This window comes from Hyperolius riggenbachi, chromosome 7, assembly GCF_040937935.1.
Source record: "Hyperolius riggenbachi isolate aHypRig1 chromosome 7, aHypRig1.pri, whole genome shotgun sequence".
Classification (NCBI taxonomy): Eukaryota; Metazoa; Chordata; class Amphibia; order Anura; family Hyperoliidae; genus Hyperolius; species Hyperolius riggenbachi.
This window is the reverse complement of record NC_090652.1, coordinates 118,605,519-118,624,171: the sequence shown is the minus strand read 5'-3', so window position 1 is coordinate 118,624,171 and position 18,653 is coordinate 118,605,519. Positions and strand designations below refer to the sequence as shown.

Below are 18,653 nucleotides of genomic sequence, written 5' to 3'. Positions count from 1 at the left end.
GCACAATAACCAAAATAATTCTATGTACATAAGCAATTTTCAATTCCTTACATACCACTGCAAAAATGACTACCCTCATATAAAGTACTAGTAGGTAATTGGCAAATGTGTCATCTGTTTCAGCTGAACTAAATTTCCTTTAACGCACGGCAGCAAGCAGAAGTTTATGATAATCAATAAAATGTATTTAGCACACGTTGGTGCAAGGGTGGAAAAGCCTTACATACTATAACTGCCTTTTTATTGCAGTACAACAGTAACATCATACTTAGGAATGACAAGAATTTCAGGGTTTGTAGCAGGCATCAACTACAATGAAAATTCCTATTATACCGTCGACAACTTTGACAGCCTCCCGGTCAAAATTCTATTCCTTTCCCTGGCAAGGTTGAACAGTCGGTGGAACGCCAAAGGCATTGGCGTTGATTTTCTCCACGTTCCAAATCATTACCATGCACAGTTCTTGAGTTATGCATTGTTGAAGGAGAGTTGTCCACCGGGAACAACTCGGGACCTGCAATTACAGTGCGATCTCGCCAGGGGAGTGAATAGAATTTGACCAGGAGGCTGCCAAAGTAGTCGATGGTACAATACTTTAGGTACCGAAAAAGTCTATGCAACCAAACATATATATCCCTTTGAGGCTTAGGATTCTCACAGTATTAGCTAAATACCACAGGCGTTCATGAAAAAAAAAAAAAAAAAAAAAAAAAAAAAAATGGATACTTAAAATACCGATCACTATGGAAATGGCTCATTAAAATGTGGCACTGCTAACAGGTGTTCAAAGTTCACATTAATTGTTACCAAGAAACAAAAAAAACAAAACAAAAAAAAATTAACCAAGCATGAGTGCCGATATATGATAAAGGTCAACAGATTATATCACACAATCTAAAAAAAAAGGAAACATCCAACTGAATTGTCCAGTCTGGAACAACTCACTGCCAGTAATGTTCTTTCACATACACTATATGTCCCATCATATCATGTCAGACATACTGCCCTCCCTATCTCCAGTATACGTACTTAATGGAACTGTGACAAATTATGCAATGGCATCATTAAGCAGTGGTGAACATTGATTCTAATGTGAACAAACCACCTGCTTCTTTAACTTGTTGGGGTGGGGGAACTTGCTTTATTCAGTGAGCGGGAGGTCAGGGTTTTTGTCCTACTGTTCCTTTGTTTCATAACAAGTAACATGAGGTTCACATTAAAGCACTATGAAGTGCGGCAGTTACTTCTATTGAAAAACCTAATGCCATATAAGCAATACAAAACCACCGAAAATCTTTTAGCTAGGCGACTTTGGCCGAATCGTGTGCAACTGTGCATGCACAGCCCGTCCACGCATCTGCGGTTCTCGAAAGACTGAACTGAGTATGCGCAGGACACCGACGGGCATACAGAGTTGCCCATGACTTCAGCCCAAGGCGCCAGGCTAACGAGGCTGCCAGCAGGACCACTGAGGGTACGCAGAGGGACCTCGCATGCTACGGGGAGCTGGAGGAGACTCCAGGAAAGTTGAGTTTTGCTTTTTAAGTCCCTTCAAAGTCAAACATCTGATCTGCATGCTTATTCAAGGTCTATGACTAAAAGTATAAGGCCTAATACACACCATACAGTTTCCTGTCAGATAGATGGGTCTCAGATAATTTCCAACAGGCCCGATACGATTTATTTGCATAAAAGTGACCAGAAATCGAGGGAAAAAAAAAAAAAAAATTCGGGAAATCTGAACGGATCTGTCGGAAATTAGCCATCAACCCATCTATCCAATGGGAAGTTGCATGGTGTCTACCAGGTATAAAAAGGCAGAAGATCAGCAGGACAGCAAGACAATGTGCATGGTTTATAAAGAAATCAATATGGCAGCCTCCATAATCCCTCTCAGGTCTGTTGTCCTTTATTCTGCACTTCATCTTAACCTTTAGCCTGTCTGGTACCAGGACATTAACTTTGATCACCTAAGACTAACCCTAGGCCTATAATAAAAATGTTCATAACAATTTTGACCCATCATTAAGCCTAACACTAAATTCCCTAAAACAATAAGCGCTTGTAACATTCCTAAGTCCTGAAATTACAAATAATTATCTACTAGCATCAGAACAACCAGTACACCTGACCTCAGTCACCCAAACGACCAGACATGATGATCAGTTTCATCTTCTCATATCTATTGAGGGTCTTTTGTTCTCATACAAGCAATCCACTGGTAATTCCTACACCAAGAAGAAAAACAAATCACTAAAATACCCCAGCACTGTACCGAATGGTATGGTTGCTAGCAAACGTCGTTAAACCACTGTGAATGTCGCATAGGTGCTGCATTGCAGAGCGATATTCCGCAATACAATACGGCCATTACACCGTACCACCCCACTGTCACCATAACCTAAGTCAATTCCAGTGCAGATACCCTTTCAGTTGCTGATAAAAGGTTTGCAAAAACATAAAAAGTTATACAGTCTACTATTAACTACCGTATAAGACAGTATAAGACAACCCCCCCAACTTTTCTAATTAAAATGTAGTTTTTTTTATATACTCGCCATATAAGACTACACCCCTCCCTCTTTCAGTGTGTGTGTGTGTGTGTGTGTGTGTGTGTGTGTGTGTGTGTGTGTGTGTGTGTGTGTGTGTGTGTGTGTGTGTGTGTGTGTGTGTGTGTGTGTGTGTGTGTGTGTGTGTGTGTGTGTGTGTGTGTGTGTGTGTGTGTGTGTGTGTGTGTGTGTGTGTGTGTGTGTGTGTACACACATACATACACATACACACACATAGTGGTGTGAAAAACTATTTGCCCCCTTCCTGATTTCTTCTTCTTTTGCATGTTTGTCACACTTAAATGTTTCTGCTCATCAAAAACCGTTAACTATTCGTCAAAGATAACATAATTGAACACAAAATGCAGTTTTAAATGATGGTTTTTATTATTTAGTGAGAAAAAAAACAAACTCAAAACCTACTTGGCCCTGTGTGAAAAAGAAATTGCCCCCTGAACCTAATAACTGGTTGGGCCACCCTTAGCAGCAATAACTGCAATCAAGAGTTTGCGATAACTTGCAATGAGTCTTTTACAGCGCTCTGGAGGAATTTTGGCCCACTCATCTTTGCAGAATTGTTGTAATTCAGCTCTATTTGAGGGTTTTCTAGCATGAACCGCCTTTTTAAGGTCATGTCACAACATCTAAATAGGATTCAGGTCAGGACTTTGACTAGGCCACTCCAAAGTCTTCATTTTGTTTTACTTCCGCCATTCAGAGGTGGATTTGCTGGTGTGTTTTGGGTCATTGACCTGCTGCAGCACCAAAGATCGCTTCAGCTTGAGTTGACGAACAGATGGCCGGACATTCTCCTTCAGGATTTTTTGGTAGACAGAATTCATGGTTCCATCAATCACAGCAAGCCTTCCAGGTCCTGAAGCAGCAAAACAACCCCAGACCATCACACTACCACCACCATATTTTACTGTTGGTATGATGTTCTTTTGCTGAAATGCTGTGTTACTTCTACGCCAGATGTAATTGGACACGCACCTTCCAAAAAGTTCAACTTTTGTCTCGTCGGTCCACAAGGTATTTTCCAAAAAGTCTTGGCAATCATTTAGATGTTTTTTTAGCAAAATTGAGACAAGTCTTAATGTTCTTTTTGCTTAAAAGTGGTTTGCGCCTTGGATATCTGCCATGCAGGCCGTTTTTGCCCAGTCTCTTTCTTATGGTGGAGTCGTGAACACTGACCTTCATTGAGGCAAGTGAGGCCTGCAGTTCTTCAGGTGTTGTCCTAGGGTCTTTTGCGGCCTCTCGGATGAGTTTTCTCCGCGCTCTTGGGGTAATTTTGGTCGGCTGGCCACTCCTGGGAAGGTTCTTCACTGTTCCATGTTTTTGCTTTTTTTGATATGTTTATCAGAGCGGTATGGAAGAATAGATCACGCTGTGCCCATAAAACAGGCCTCTTTCACCCTTCTGGCCCACCCTGGTATCCCATTTATCTCCTTCTCTGCCTCTCAGATCTCGCACATGTGCGCCTGTGTCGCTTCATTACAGTCCTCAGCAGCGAGATCTGAGAACATGATAGGGCATATCACCTAGCATCAATGACACCCGGCATATAAGACGACCCCTGACTTTTCAGATGATTTTCAAGGGTTAAAGAGTAGTCTTATACGCCAGAATATACAGTATCAAGCAATTTGATATTGAATTAAAAAAAACGGCTGAAGGTTGGGAAGGTAATGCCAACTGGTTGCTACATTTGCTAAACAAAAAAGGTTGGGCATTTTTATACATGTTTTATAACTACTGGCAAAGTAAACAGGTGTTTTACAGAGTACCTAGTTAAGTCAAGACAAATCAGAACCTTTAGCATTTTGTAGGGCACTAAAAGGTTCCCCCAAAGAACCTACCAACCATATGCTAAAAATAAATTTGCCTTCTAGATCCATATTAATCCCTTCCGTGCAGTGATAAAGGCCAATTTAGCCTGAAACAGCTGCTGTCTGCAAGCTGGATTAGTATGGCTCTGTAAAATAGGCTATAGGCACACTGTACGCCAGCAGTTCTAGATGTACATTTTTCAGAAACAAAGAAAGGATTTACATTTTCACTCACTGAGCAGAAGTGGTGCATGTTGGGAGTTCCTTCTAGCTCAGATAAAGCTGTTATGAAGCTGAAAAATTGTTAATACCTTCAGTTTTAAGATGTCAAATTTATAATTTGCAAAGTAAAACACCTAAGCGGAATAAAATTAATGGAGTTTTCCATCTACAGTATTTCCAAAACGTAAATGTCATCTATATGGAAGAAACCTGAATTGTGTCCTCTACCCTGAAACTTGAGTCTAGGTCTCTAACCTCAGGCGTGTCAAAGTCATGTCAGTCACATGTCTGGAGTTTTGATTTAGTTCTTATTTACACTGCAAAAGCAGCACTAGGTACAGCATGTAACTTCCTGATGGCAAAATGATTTGTAGTAGTAGCACCCAAGCAGAGCTTGCTGCCCAATCTGCCAAGAAAATCAAAACAGAAATGCATCTGATAGGCACAGAACATGACCGAGGTGCCAGCAGCCATTTCATGCCAGCTTCAAGGAAATGTGCATACTTGCCATCACCTATTAGATACACCACATTGATCAGATTGATCAGATCAGTAGTCACTACAGAGCATAACCAAGTATTATTAACTACTGATCTTTGGGTCATTGCACTTTGCCTCATCATTGCACAAAATTGAATACATGCAGAAATAAACTTGTAGGCCGCCACAAATAACCTTCTCAAAATGCTAGCTACCTGAAAAGGTACCTTAAGGCCAGAAACCCACTAGGAGCGTTTTTCTGAGCGTTTTGTGATTTGAAAACTCTTGCTAATGTAATGCTATGGGTGTGATCCCACTTGAGCGATGTGATTTTATAAAAATCCCCCATAGCATTGTATTAGCAAGAGCTTTTTCAAATCACTAGCGATTAGAAATCGCTCCTAGTGGGTTTCTGGCCTAATAGCTTGGCTTTTAAATTCACTGACCCGGAAACATTTTACAGACATTCTGTCTTTAGCATCTGTGTCTCTCTACCTAGGTCTCTACCTCAACCTACGCAGTTTTCTTAAGTTTTTCTTAATATCAAAGAAGTTTAGATGCGTAGACTAAACTCAACTCAGCTGAGGTGGCAAATTGTGGTTCCCCAAACTTGTTTGACGATCCCGAACACTAGGTCTTTAAAGGAAACCTGAACTGAGAGGGATATGGAGGCTGACATTTATTTTTAAAGGGCCCTTTTCCACTTGGGTGCTGCGTCCATTAAATCACACACTAGATGAGACATCTGCGTTGCTGTAAAGCCACAGCAGTTTCGCTATAGCCGTTGAGATTCAGATGTGTGCTATGGCAGCATGCTGTCCAGAACCGCACTGGCACCCAATTCGAAGAGCATTTTCCCATGCGACTCAGATGCAGGGAAATGCTGTGCATTCCAGCTATGTCCTGGTCCCCATTGGGCAATGGATAGCAATCTAGCAAGTGTACGGGCTTTCACTTCAGTTGACCTTTAAAATGAAAACCCTGAGCACAGTGTTCCCCAACAGAAGCCATTCTGCTGTGCCACAATTCCTCCTCCAAGTACCATAGAAAGAGTAAACATCGCTCTGTTATAGCAGAGCAAAGTGTCTGTATAGTGCTCAGCCCCCGAGCAGTCACCTAAGAGATCGAGACCCTGATCCCCTTGCACAACATAGACAGGTAGAGGTGTCTTGACTCCCTGAGAAAAAAAAATCGTGCAGCTCGTTAATGGCTAATGGAAAATATTAGTGTAGTCAGAAAGAGTGACTGAAAAAGGTAGGTTGCAGAAGGTGCAACCCACCACTTGAGGCAAGTGCAGATAATGAACCTGACTCCACTCGTGGTGTCCTTTACTTAACTACTATTGTGCATGTTTGCACTTTAAGTTGAAAAAAAAATGCTAACACACGATACATGGGTTGTAACAGACATTTTGGTTCGGTCTATTCACAGATCTCAATAACATGAACCATTACTAAAATGTATAGTAAGTCCAATATCCGTTGAACACAGAAAAAACAGTATAGAAAGAAAAATCTGTATATAAGTACACAATGGCCTCAGTTCACTAAGCTTTATCAAACACTTTATCAAACGTTTGATAATTTACCTCATGAGTAAAATCTAGTTTTGAATTCACTAAGGTGTTATAGATTTATTAAACATTTCATCGATAAAAAATTCAATAAATCTATAACACCTTAGTGAATTCAAAACTAGATTTTACTCATGAGGTAAATTATCAAATGGTCGATAAAGCTTAGTGAACTGAGGCCTTTATCATTGTTTGCTTTTAATTTAGAGCCAATTCACACAGATGTTCAACAGTTAATTTTCCTTATTAGGAAGCCCCCCAGCAGCTGCAGTACAACATTCCTAACACTAGACATGGGAAGTTATTGTTTGGTATAGCAGCAAAAGGGCAGATGAAAACCACTGCTTGGAGCATTTCACAGGTGGCAACATGGTGCAGCCACAGGAATACACCTGTATGGAAACATGGAGCAGCTCTACTGTATGGAACATGGTGCAGCCACTGGAATACACCTGTATGGAAACATGGAGCAGCTCAACTCAGTGTTCTCCCCAGAATTTTTTTCCAGCCGGGTGGCATGAAGTAGTAGCCGGGTGGCATGAAAAAGTAGCCGGGTGGGGAGAGATGAAAATGTGGGGCAACTATGCTTACAGCATAGGAAGAGAGGAGGAGGTGAGCCAATGACAGCCGGGTGGTCACCAAATCTAGCCGGGTGGAGCACCCGGCTAAAAGAGTCTGGGGAGAACACTGCGAACTGTATGGAAACAAAGCGGCAACAAGGTGCAGCCACTGGAATACATCTGTATGGAAACATCTCAAATGCTAATGAAAAGTCTGCTTCAATTTGCTTGCCATACATGTTGGTTTTCTGGAAGTCGAACTGGTATCTTCTCCTGCGACAAACCACAACTGCGGACTTGGCGCCCAGCATGCATACTAATGTGCAGTAACCACTGAGACCAGACGCAGTGGAAGTGTTTGTAGATATTACACAGTAAGAAGGAAGTAGTAGAAATCCATGTGAATTAGGCCTCAGCCCCTATTACTGATCTCTGGGGGCAATGATAATTGAGTGTATGCACCTTTATGAAGGGGGGCATGAAAGAGAGTGATTGCTCTAACGGAGGAAGCCATGCCACTCAGCTGACTGAAAGCCTATTATAGCTTCACACTGACAGGAAGGCTGCTAAGGAGGAAACATTTTATGCAAAACTGCAACTTTTCTCTCTCAGAAAACAATATGCATAATTCACATAGAACAATGTTCTGTGGAATGCATATGAACGCTGTGCCCGAGCTTGACCTTTAATAGAAACATATTAATCCATTTTTTTGGGGCTGGAGATTCTAATTTTGCCTTAGCAAATAGAATGCCCAGAAGCTGAAGTACACAAACATATACCTGTATATGTAGAAAAGAGTATTTATATAAAGTCTTTCTGAATATAAAGTATAACGGACAGCCACAGTATATATATAAAAAAAAAAAAAAAAAAAAAAAAAAAAAAAGGGGAAAGGAACACAATAGTTACCGGTTAGAAAAAAAAAAAAAAAAAAAAAGTGCTGAAACATTATCGGAATAAGCCAGGTGTCCTCAGATGAGATTAGTACATATCTCAACTGCACACTCCTTGGAAATGTTTTGTTTCCAAAAACTTACTTGATCTGTGAACCAGTCAGAAACCCTTCCAATATAATGCAGAATCCCAGAACTATGTTACAGAGGGCTGGTGCACACCAAAACCCGCTAGCAGATCCGCAAAATGCTAGCAGATTTTTAAACGCTTTTTTTAATTTTTATGAGGCGTTTTGCTAGCGTTTTGCGGATTGCTGCTGCGGTTTTCAGTATAGTAGATTTCATATATTGTTACAGTAAAGCTGTTACTGAACAGCTTCTGTAACAAAAACGCCTGCAAAACCGCTCTGAAGTGCCGTTTTTCAGAGCGGTTTGCGTTTTTCCTATACTTAACATTGAGGCAGAAACGCACCCGCAATCCAAAAAATGCCTCACCCAGGCATTTTTCGTTTCTGCAAAACGCCCCCCGCTCTGGTGTGCACCACCCCATTGAGATACATTGACCAAGCAGATCCGCAGCCGCAAGCGGATCTGAAAACGCCCAAAAAGCCGCTCGGTGTGCACCAGCCCTTAATGGACAAATGAAACAAGAGTTATGTGGAGGATGCCATATTTTATTTCCTTTTAAACTATACCAGTTGCACTGCAGTCCAGTTTATCTATTTGGCTGCAATAGTGTCTGAATCACACCAGAAAGAAGAATTTAGCTAATCTTGTCAGATCTGACAATGTCAGAAACACTTGATCTGCTGCATGCTTGTTCAGGGTCTGTGGCTGAAAGTATTAGAGGCAGAGCAGTGTTCTCCCTAAGGCCCTTTTAGCCGGGTGTACCACCTGGCTAGTTTTGGTGAGTACCCGGCTGTCATTGACTCCTCTCCTCCTCTGCTGTAAGCAGAATTGTGCAGAGAAGCGCCGGCCCTGCATTCTCTCATCTTGCCCCACCGGCTACTTTTTCATGCCAGCCGACTGGAAAAACAATCTGGGGAGAACACTGCAGTGGATCAGCAGGACTGCTAGGAACCTGTTTTTGTTTTTTGCAGCATGCAAATTCTATGCAGTTTTTGTTCAATTTGGCTATTAAGTGAAGCAATTTTTCTTTGTCTATTTAGGCTAAAGAGTGTCTTTATATACAGTGTGATTCTTGTTAGAGCTCTGGGTGCCCCAGGACTGAATTACAACTTAAAGGGAAGGTCCAAGCAAAAAAAAAAAAAAAAAAAGAGTTTTACTTACCTGGGGCTTCTACCAGCCCCATGCAGCCATCCTGTGCCCTCGTAGTCACTCACTGCTGCTCCAGTCCCCCGCTGGCAGCTTTCTGACCTCGGAGGTCAGGGCCGAATTGCGTACATTTTTACACATTCCCGCTAGTGCAGGAACATTAACACATACATTTTTACGCGTTAGTGGTGCAACGCGTACATTTTTGTTCCTGCACTAGCTGGAATGCGTAAAAATGTATGCAATGTAGCCCTGACCTCCGAGGTCAGAAAGCTGCCAGCGGGGGACTGGAGCAGCAGTGAGTGACTACGAGGGCACAGGATGGCTACATGGGGCTGGTAGAAGCCCCAGGTAAGTGAAACTCTTTTTTTTTTGCTTGGACCTTCCCTTTAAGTGAGAGGGATATGCCATATTTGTTTCTTTTTAAGCAATACCAGTTGCCTGGCTGTCCTGCTGATCCTCTGCCTCTAATACTTTTAACCATAGACTCTGAACAAGCATGCAGCAGATCAGCCGTTTCTGACTTTATTGTCAGATCTGACAAGATTATCTGCATGCTTGTTTCAGGTGTGATTCAGTCACTACTACAGCCCAATAGACCAGGAGCAATGCCAGGCAACTGGCATTGTTTGAAAAAATAAATATGGCAGCCTCTATTTAGCTCACTTCAGTTGCCCTTTAAAAGGACACCTGAACTGAGAAGGCTATGGAGGCTGCCATTTGTTGTTGTTTTTTCTTTTAAACAATACCAGTTGCCTCACAGTCCTGCTGATTCTCTGCCTCTAATACTTTCAACCACAGACCCCGAACTAACATGCAGATCAGGTGATCTGACCGATTTAGCGGCATGCTTGTTCCAGATACTACTGCAGCCAAAGAAATCAGCAAGATTGCCAGGCATTTGGTATGGTTTAAAAGGACAAATATGACAGCCTTCATATACCTCTCATTTCAGGTGTACTTTTAAGTCTTTAGAGCTAAATGTATTTCTGTCATTTCTGGCTTTCATCTGCTGCTGTGAAGTGGGTAGCATCATGTTCCCTTCCACTATGACAGAGGAAGTTACTGGACAACAGGAAATAGCAAGTTTTTATGGTTAAAAGTGCACAGAAAAATTAGGCAGAACCTAGTGTGATATTTTCTTGTGCGCATATCCTTTTAACCGGGGCTGTATAATAGGAGGCGGAGGCGAAGCAATTTTGTACCTGGTTCAATGGCTTCAATAAACTGAGCAGTCGGAGTCAGATAATTTTTGTACCAATTCCACTGCCCTGGTAAGAATTAGGACTAAGGAGTCGGAGTAAATTTGGGTACCTGGAGTCAGAGGTTTCATAAGCTAAGTCTTCAAAGTTGGAATCCTATCATTTTTGGCATGGACTACACATCCCTGCTTTTAAACACAAGCAAACACTGAAAAAAAATGCACTAGAGCAGAGGTTTGTGCTTGGGTCTAAGGGTCCTTTCACACTAGGAGGTGTTCTGACGGAACGCACCTAGGACGAGTTAAGAAAGGTAACATGTTACCTTTCACATTACACAAAGTGTTCCAAGCTTTTAATCGTACGACGTAAGCGTTTCCCCGTTTAGTGAATGAAGAACTAGCGCCGCTGATATGCGTTGAACCACTACTTCCCGTCATCATGCCGTGCACGAAATCCCTTAAATGGATTGCACTAATGAATAGCTATAGTGGAGGCCACCAACATCAGGGAACACTTGTAAACTTATGATTTTCCTTAGCCAAAACGATCTGGAAATCTGAAGTGTGTACATAGTTTAACCTTTTAGAAGACATAAATGAGTTACCTTGTGTACAATAACTTGGGGCAGGGCTGCTGCAGGCAGCTATACCGGGCTAATAGAAGAGCCGATCCCGCATCCAGATAAGGTAAATATCAAGCGGCACTCTGCATTAGGCTGCGGGAGGCATGCTGGCAGAATGAGGAAGCACAAAATAATGTGGCGCCACAGTGCATGTAAAAAAGGGAAATCAGAGCTGTGAAATAAAGGTTTTACACTTACCCGCGGCTTCCTCCAGCAGCATAAGCTGGTCTGAATCCCTCGCCAGCCCTGCCGCGGTCTGCCATTCATGGTCTTCTGTGCATGCACGGACCTCCCACACATGCGCAGAAGACCACGACTGAACGGCAGACCGAGGGAGTGCAGCAAGGGACTCAGACGAGCTTATGCTGCTGGAGGAAGCTGCGGGTGAGTGTAAAACCTTTATTTCACAGCTCTGGAACACTTAAATGGCTTGTTTACTAAATTATTTTTATAAATTTATTCAGAGTTTGTCCATTGTAGAATCTTTCTTCTACCTGATTTACCTTCTGAAATGTAATCACAGGTGGTGACATCTTTAGTCCTGCCTGGTGATGCCTGTGCACAGAACTCTCCGTTAAACATTCTGCAAAGGGATGTACCTTATACTTGTCAGTTGAAAACAGCCGTTATTTCCCACAATGCAACGCGGTTCACAGACAGGAACTGTCAGGGCCATGGTCCTGACATCAAACTGTGGGAGGGGTTTCACCACATTATCAGCCATACACATGTCTGATGAGAAAGGGGGTATTGGCTACTAATTGGGATGAAGTTCAATCCGATGTTAAAGTTCCCCTTTAATGTACATTGGCATTAAGAGGGATATGGTGGCTGCCATATTCCCTTAAATACTAGATACCTGGCAGCCCTACTGGTCTCTTTAGCTGCAGTAGCGCCTGAATCACACACCTGAAACAAGCATTCAACTAATTTAGTCGTACTTCACTCAAACATCTGCATGCTTGTTCAGTGTCTTTGGTTAAGAGTATTAGAGACAGAGGCTCTATACGTCAGCCAGGAAATCTGCATTGTTTAGAAGGAAATAAATATGGCAGCCTCCATATCCCTCACAGTTCAAGTGTGCTTTAAGGCCCAATTCACATTTACAACAAAAGTGACTCAAAACAATCCTTCGTTATCCCTATACAATAAGCTCTCAGCCTTACAGCTTGTTCTATGTAGAGGTGTGAACAAGATACCCAGTGAGAAAGATTTATGGTCCAGCCGGTTTTACTACATGTCTGAATGCAGATGTCTGGAAACTTGTACAAAAATTGGGAAACACCATCCAAACTGAAGCAGTGTCTGGGCTCTCACACTGATCAGATTTAGAATTATTATAAAACAGCTTCTTTTCCACCCCCATACAAAACCAAATGTTGCCTCCTACACACAAGTTGAAAGACAACTGAGAAATAGGTTGGCTGCTATACAGCATAGCGTGGCAACTAAAAATACATTTCCTCCCCAGCCATGCACGTAGGAGGGTGACCTGACCAGGAAGTACAACAAATGCTCTTATTACCTGCATTGTATTCACTGTGATAGTGGCATGTCAAAGGCAGAAAAAAAAAGGACAACTACCATGTAATTGAAAGGCTGTTATTCCATGTCAGTTATTTTGTAAACAAAAGGGTATCTACAAATTAACTATTGACAGAGCAATAAACAGCAGCTCTCAACACAGACATACAATACCCAATTCTTAATTAGGTCAAATACAGTACAGCTCTATCAGAAATTGAACAAAGCACTGTAATACAGCACAATACTACAATTAAAAGCACTTCTATCATACTCAGATTCTACTCTGTTAAAGATTTAAAGAGAATCTGTATTGTTAAAATCGCACAAAAGTAAACATACCAGTGTGTTAGGGGACATCTCCTATTACCCTCTGACACAATTTCGCCGCTCCCCGCCGCATTAAAAGTAGTCAAAAACCGTTTTAAAAAGTTTGTTTATAAACAAACAAAATGGCCACCAAAACAGGAAGTAGATTGATGTACAATATGTCCACATATAGAAAATACATCCATACACAAGCAGGCTGTATACAGCTTTCCTTTTGAATCTCAAAAGATCATTTGTGTGTTTACCTTCTGTCCCCTTCTTCTCTCATGCACTGAACATTACAGGCTTCCTGCAGACAGCTCTGCCTGTGCCTGTGTTTGTAATCCCTCAGTATGTGTCAGCCAGCTACTTTCACAGCCTAAGGCCCGGTTCACATTAGCGGTGGCTATCCGGAATCGCCGTGCCGGAGCCGCACCGCATGCGGAACGGACGAAACGGACGCACGGCATAGCAATGTAAGTCTATGCCACCGTTCACATGCGTCCGTTTCGTCCGGAGCCGATCCGGACTCCGGCGTCCGCTCCAACATGCGCTATTTTTTGGTCCGGCTCCTCCGGCAGCCGTATCCGGGGCGGAGCCGGACTGCACCATCCGGCCAATACAAATCAATGAGAACCGGATAGCGCACAACACACTGGCTAAAAATCCGGATGTTCTACCCCACTTCCTATGAGGATTGTTGCGGCGATATTGGATCAGGGACACATGGGCAAGCATTTTGGAGTGGAGCAGCACGAGCTGGAGATGTTGGCAGCATGTTGGAGGTGGAGGTGAGTTCTAAACAGCGGAGGGCCTGATTCCACAGGTCCCCCTTCTGCTGACCTCCCAGACCCCAACATTTGTTTTGTTTTTTACGTAACTTTTGCCAAACGGATCCGGATCGCATCCTGATGAACACCTGATGCAACCTGACCGGATCGGATCCGGATCAGAACCGTACGGTTCCGATCCGGATCCGGTCCGTTTGGCAGACAACCGCAAGTGTGAACGGGGCCTAATGCCCCATCTACACGATACGATTCTTTGAGCGATTCGATTACGATTCTATTTACGATCCGATTAAATCCGACATGTCCGATCGGGATTCAATTCGATTCAATTCGATTTTCCATTGTTTTGCAATGGCAAATCGAATGGAATCGAATCCCGAGCTGACATGTCGGATTTAATTGGATCGTAAATAGAATCGTAATCGAATCGCTCAAAGAATCGTACTGTGTAGATTGGGCTTAACAGAGGAGGATTTTTATCCAGCTCTCTTCTATCACTGATAAGATAGCAGAGAAGCTGCTGGCTTATGTAAATAAAACACACACTGGAGTGTGCATAGAGGAACAGACCAGCACGGAAGAGTTGGCAGCCTTCCAAACACAGGCCGACAAGTCTGACAGGGGAAAGATACATTGATTTATTACAGAGACTGTGATAGTACAAAGTGCTGCAGTGAGCCAGAACACATTAGAATAGGTTTAGGAACTTATAGGATGGTAGAAAAAACGTTGCAATTTTTGTTAGAGTCACTTTAAAGCATGTATTCTATTTAGGGTTCAAATTTCACATCAAACTTTTTTTGTTTGTTTTTGTATACAAACTAGCCTACCCAAATAACACTACACCCAACCCAGCTCCTACCCAATCCATCTTTATCATGTGCAGCAGCCCACCTGCCCCATGTACAACAGTAGCCTTCATTCCATACAAAGCTTTATCCTACATGCTGCACCCTCTCTTTGCATCACCCAACAAATACGAATTCCAAGATATGCATATCTCAGTTCCTTTTTATCAATATAATGAGGGCACGATAATAATATGTGGCTGGCAGGTGCTGAGCACACAAACACATTAGGGCACCAATACTCTTGATCTAGTGGAGCACAGTCTCCCTATGAGGCACGGCAGGTGGTAGACATGCACATCAGGGCACTAAAACTCTGGCTCTTGTTCAATGGAGGTAGTCACATTATGTGGCATGGAAGGTGCTAGAGACACACACACACACACACACACACACACACACACACACACACACACACACACACACACACACACACACTCAGGGTCTAGTAGAATGAGGGCACAGTCACACTATGTGACACACACATAAAGACTCAGGTCTGGTTCACACTGCAAGAGGTTTCTTTTAGCGCTAGAGATTTGAAAAGCTCTTGCTTATGCAATGCTATGGGTGAGAACAAACTCATAGCATTACATTAGCAAGAGCTTTTAAAATTACCAGCGCTTAGAAAAAGCTCTTGCAGTGTGGACTAGCCCTAATCCTCTGGATGTAGGCGAATGAGGGCATGGTAGGTGATGGGCACACACATCAAGGCACTAATACTCTAAATGTAGGGGGGAAGGGGTGAGTGCACAGTCACAGTGAGCATGGCAGGTGCTAGGCGCACACACATCAGGATCTAGTGGAATGAGGGCACAGTCATGGTATGTGGGCAAAGCAGGTGCCAGGCACACACATCAAGGCACTAATATTCTAGATGTAGAGACATGGGGCACAGCCACAGTAGGTGGTACAGCACACACATCAGGGCACTAATACTCTGGATGTAGTGGAACGAGGGCAAAGCCAAGCTATGTGGCACAGTAGACAATAGGCACAAACATCAAGGCACTAATACTCTGAACGAAGGGGGATGAGTGCAGTCACAGTATGTGGGCACAGCAGGTGATAGCTACACACATCAAGGCATTGCAGTAATACTCTGGATGTAGTGGTATGAGGGCACAGTTGTGCTATGTGGGCACAGCAGGTGCTGGGCACACATCAGGGCGCTATATTCTGGATGTAGTGGGATCAGGGCACAGTTATGCTATGTGGGCACAGCAGGTGATGGGCACACACCAGGGCGCTATATGCTGGACATAGTGGTATGAGGGCACAGTTGTGCTATGTGGGCACGGCAGGTGCTGGGCACACACATCAGGGCACTATACTCTGGATGTAGTGGGAGGAGGGCACAGTCATGCTATATGGGCACAGCAGGTGCTGGGCACACACCAGGGCACGATACTCTGCATGTAGTGGGATCAGGGCACAGAGTCTTGCTATGTGGGCACAGCAGGTGCTGGGCACAAACCAGGGAACGATACTCTGATGTAGTGGGATGAGGGCACAGAGTGACGCTATGTGGGCACGGCAGGTGCTAGGCACATACATCAGGGCACGATACTCTGCATGTAGTGGGATCAGGGCACAGAGTCGTGCTATGTGGGCACACATATCAGGGCACTATACTCTGGATGTAGTGATATCAGGGCACTATACTCTGGATGTAGTGATATCAGGGCACAGTCATGCTATGTGGGCACACATATCAGGGTACTAAACTCTGGATGTAGTGGTATCGGGGCACAGAGTCGTGCTATGTGGGCACACATTTCAGGGCACTATACTGTGCATGTAGTGATATCAGGGCTCAGTCATACTATGTGGGCACACATATCAGGGCACTATACTGTGCATGTAGTGATATCAGGGCACAGTCATGCTATGTGGGCACACATATCAGGGTACAATACTCTGGATGTAGTGGTATCAGGGCACAGAGTCGTGCTATGTGGGCACACATCAGGGCACTATACTGTGCATGTAGTGATATCAGGGCACAGTCATGCTATGTGGGCACACATAGGGTACTATACTCTGGATGTAGTGGTATGAGAGCACAGAGTCGTGCTATGTGGGCACGGCAGGTGCTGGGCAGGCAGGAATGAGCCATCATGCAGCAGCAGAGCCAGTCTCTTACCTGCACCTGTTTCAGGAAGTGGAGCCGCCTGGACCCGAGCCAGCGTCAGTAGGAAGCCGAGGCCCGCAGTAAGGGCAGTCGCGGCGAGCCGCCCCATTCCTGCACTAGGTAGTCGGTATCCTCCCAGCTGTGCCCCGCACCGGATAATTCCTGTCACTGCTGCCCGCCGCTATCTCTCAGCGTCCTCCAATGCCTCCTCCCGGGCCTCGTCACTGGCGCCACACCGGGGCTTCTCATAGTTTACAGGCCGCAGACTCCCCAGACACCGCCGCAGTTTCCTAGGCAGCTTCACCACACAGCGGCCGCCATATTCCCTGACAGACACTGCCGCGGCCAAAGGCGGGAGCGACAATCCCCTTTCTCCGATTGGCAGAAGCCGCTTCCAGTAGTAAGGCAAAAGTCTCGCCCTGTCGGCCAATCGTAGCCCATTGTTCGGTAAGGGGCGTGATTTGTGTGTGTCAAGGTGAGTGCAATTACGTCACTTGAAATAAGACATAAATTCGTCATCATAGCTATGGAGAGGAGCGTGGGCTTGCCGTGCAGATGTTTACAAAGTTTTGATTATGCATAATGCTTCTCACCACCATGGGAATGTAATTGTGTAGATGATAGCGACTGCACAGGCCATATTAGCAATAATGTGAAGGATGCTGAACATGTATTCAAGGCAGTCCATAATTGATAGGGGTACGTACTGTATGTGTAATAGGAAATTGGCTAATTGAGTGTAGTTTTTAGAGTAGGAAAGCAACACAAGGTTTTGTGGTGCATATATGAAATAAAGGTGCCTGGAAAAAAGGGCACAGGTGACTGCTGCTAGTATTATATTGCTAAAGTTTGCAATATTCTACTACTGCATTTTTATACTAAAATATAGATATACATGACTAACACTTTGGGCTCTATTCATAAAAGCTTACCGCAAGTTTTCCGCTCAAAACAGCGGATTTTCCCGTCCATTTAGCAAAGTGGGCATTCATAAAAGCTGTTCCCGCATGAAAATCTACAATCCCCCAGCAGAGCGAGAAATTTCCGCCTTCTCTAGTGTTTTTCTAGATTTATCTAGAAAAAAGTAACAAAATGGCCATTCATAAAGATTAGAGGAAGCGGTATGTGGACGGGAAATACCGCTTCCTCTGATTTTGCGGATTACATACAAGTGAATGGGACAGACCTCCCAGAGAGAGCAGTGCACGGAGGGACTCTGCCGGCTGAAGTGTTTCCGCATGCCTTCCGACAGCTTACCGCCAGCTTTCAGCGGGAGATCTCCGCTCTTGCATCGCAGCTGGCAAGATTTTTATGAATTACCACCCAGAAGTCTAAAATACCGCTGCGGTATTTTCCCTCCAGGAGTTTTTTCGCCACAAATGTTTTATTAATAGAGCCCTTTATATGGATAACTCTATTCTCACACAGAACCCTTCCCTGGTGATGCCTAAAGGACAACTGTAGGGAGGCTGCCATGGTTTTTTTTCCTTTTGTGCAATACCAGTTGCCTGGCAGCCCTGCTGATCTATGTGGATGCAATAGTGTCTGAATAACACCAGAAACAAGCATGCAGCTATTCTTTTCAGTTCCGACATTAATGCCGGAAAAAATTATCTGCTGCATGCTTGTTCAGGGGCTATGGCTAAAAGTATTAGAGGCGAAGGATCAGCAGGATAGCCAGGCAACCGGTATTGCACAAAAGGAAAAAAAAAACATTGCAGCCTCCCTAACGACCAGCTAACGCCGATAGGCGTCGGCTGGTCGTTTGTGGTTTTACAGTTCCATGTCAGTTCACGGAGGGTGTCTCCGTGAACTGCCTGCGAGCCTCCGATCGCGGCT

General features: G+C 43.9%; 1 protein-coding gene across 3 annotated transcripts in view; it reads right to left on the bottom strand.

Moving 5' to 3' along the window:
* LMTK2 (lemur tyrosine kinase 2) overlaps positions 1-17,178 on the bottom strand; it is a 212,486-nt gene extending 195,308 nt beyond the window's left edge. For all 3 annotated transcript variants that reach the window (XR_011022726.1, XR_011022727.1, XM_068244571.1), the window contains exon 1: positions 16,827-17,178. Coding sequence is in view for 1 of the 3 variants with exons in the window: in XM_068244571.1 (XP_068100672.1) it covers positions 16,827-16,923 (97 nt within the window). In the remaining 2 variants the exon portion in view is untranslated. The remainder of the gene's footprint in view (positions 1-16,826) is intronic.
* Between the last annotated feature and the right edge of the window lie 1,475 nt (positions 17,179-18,653).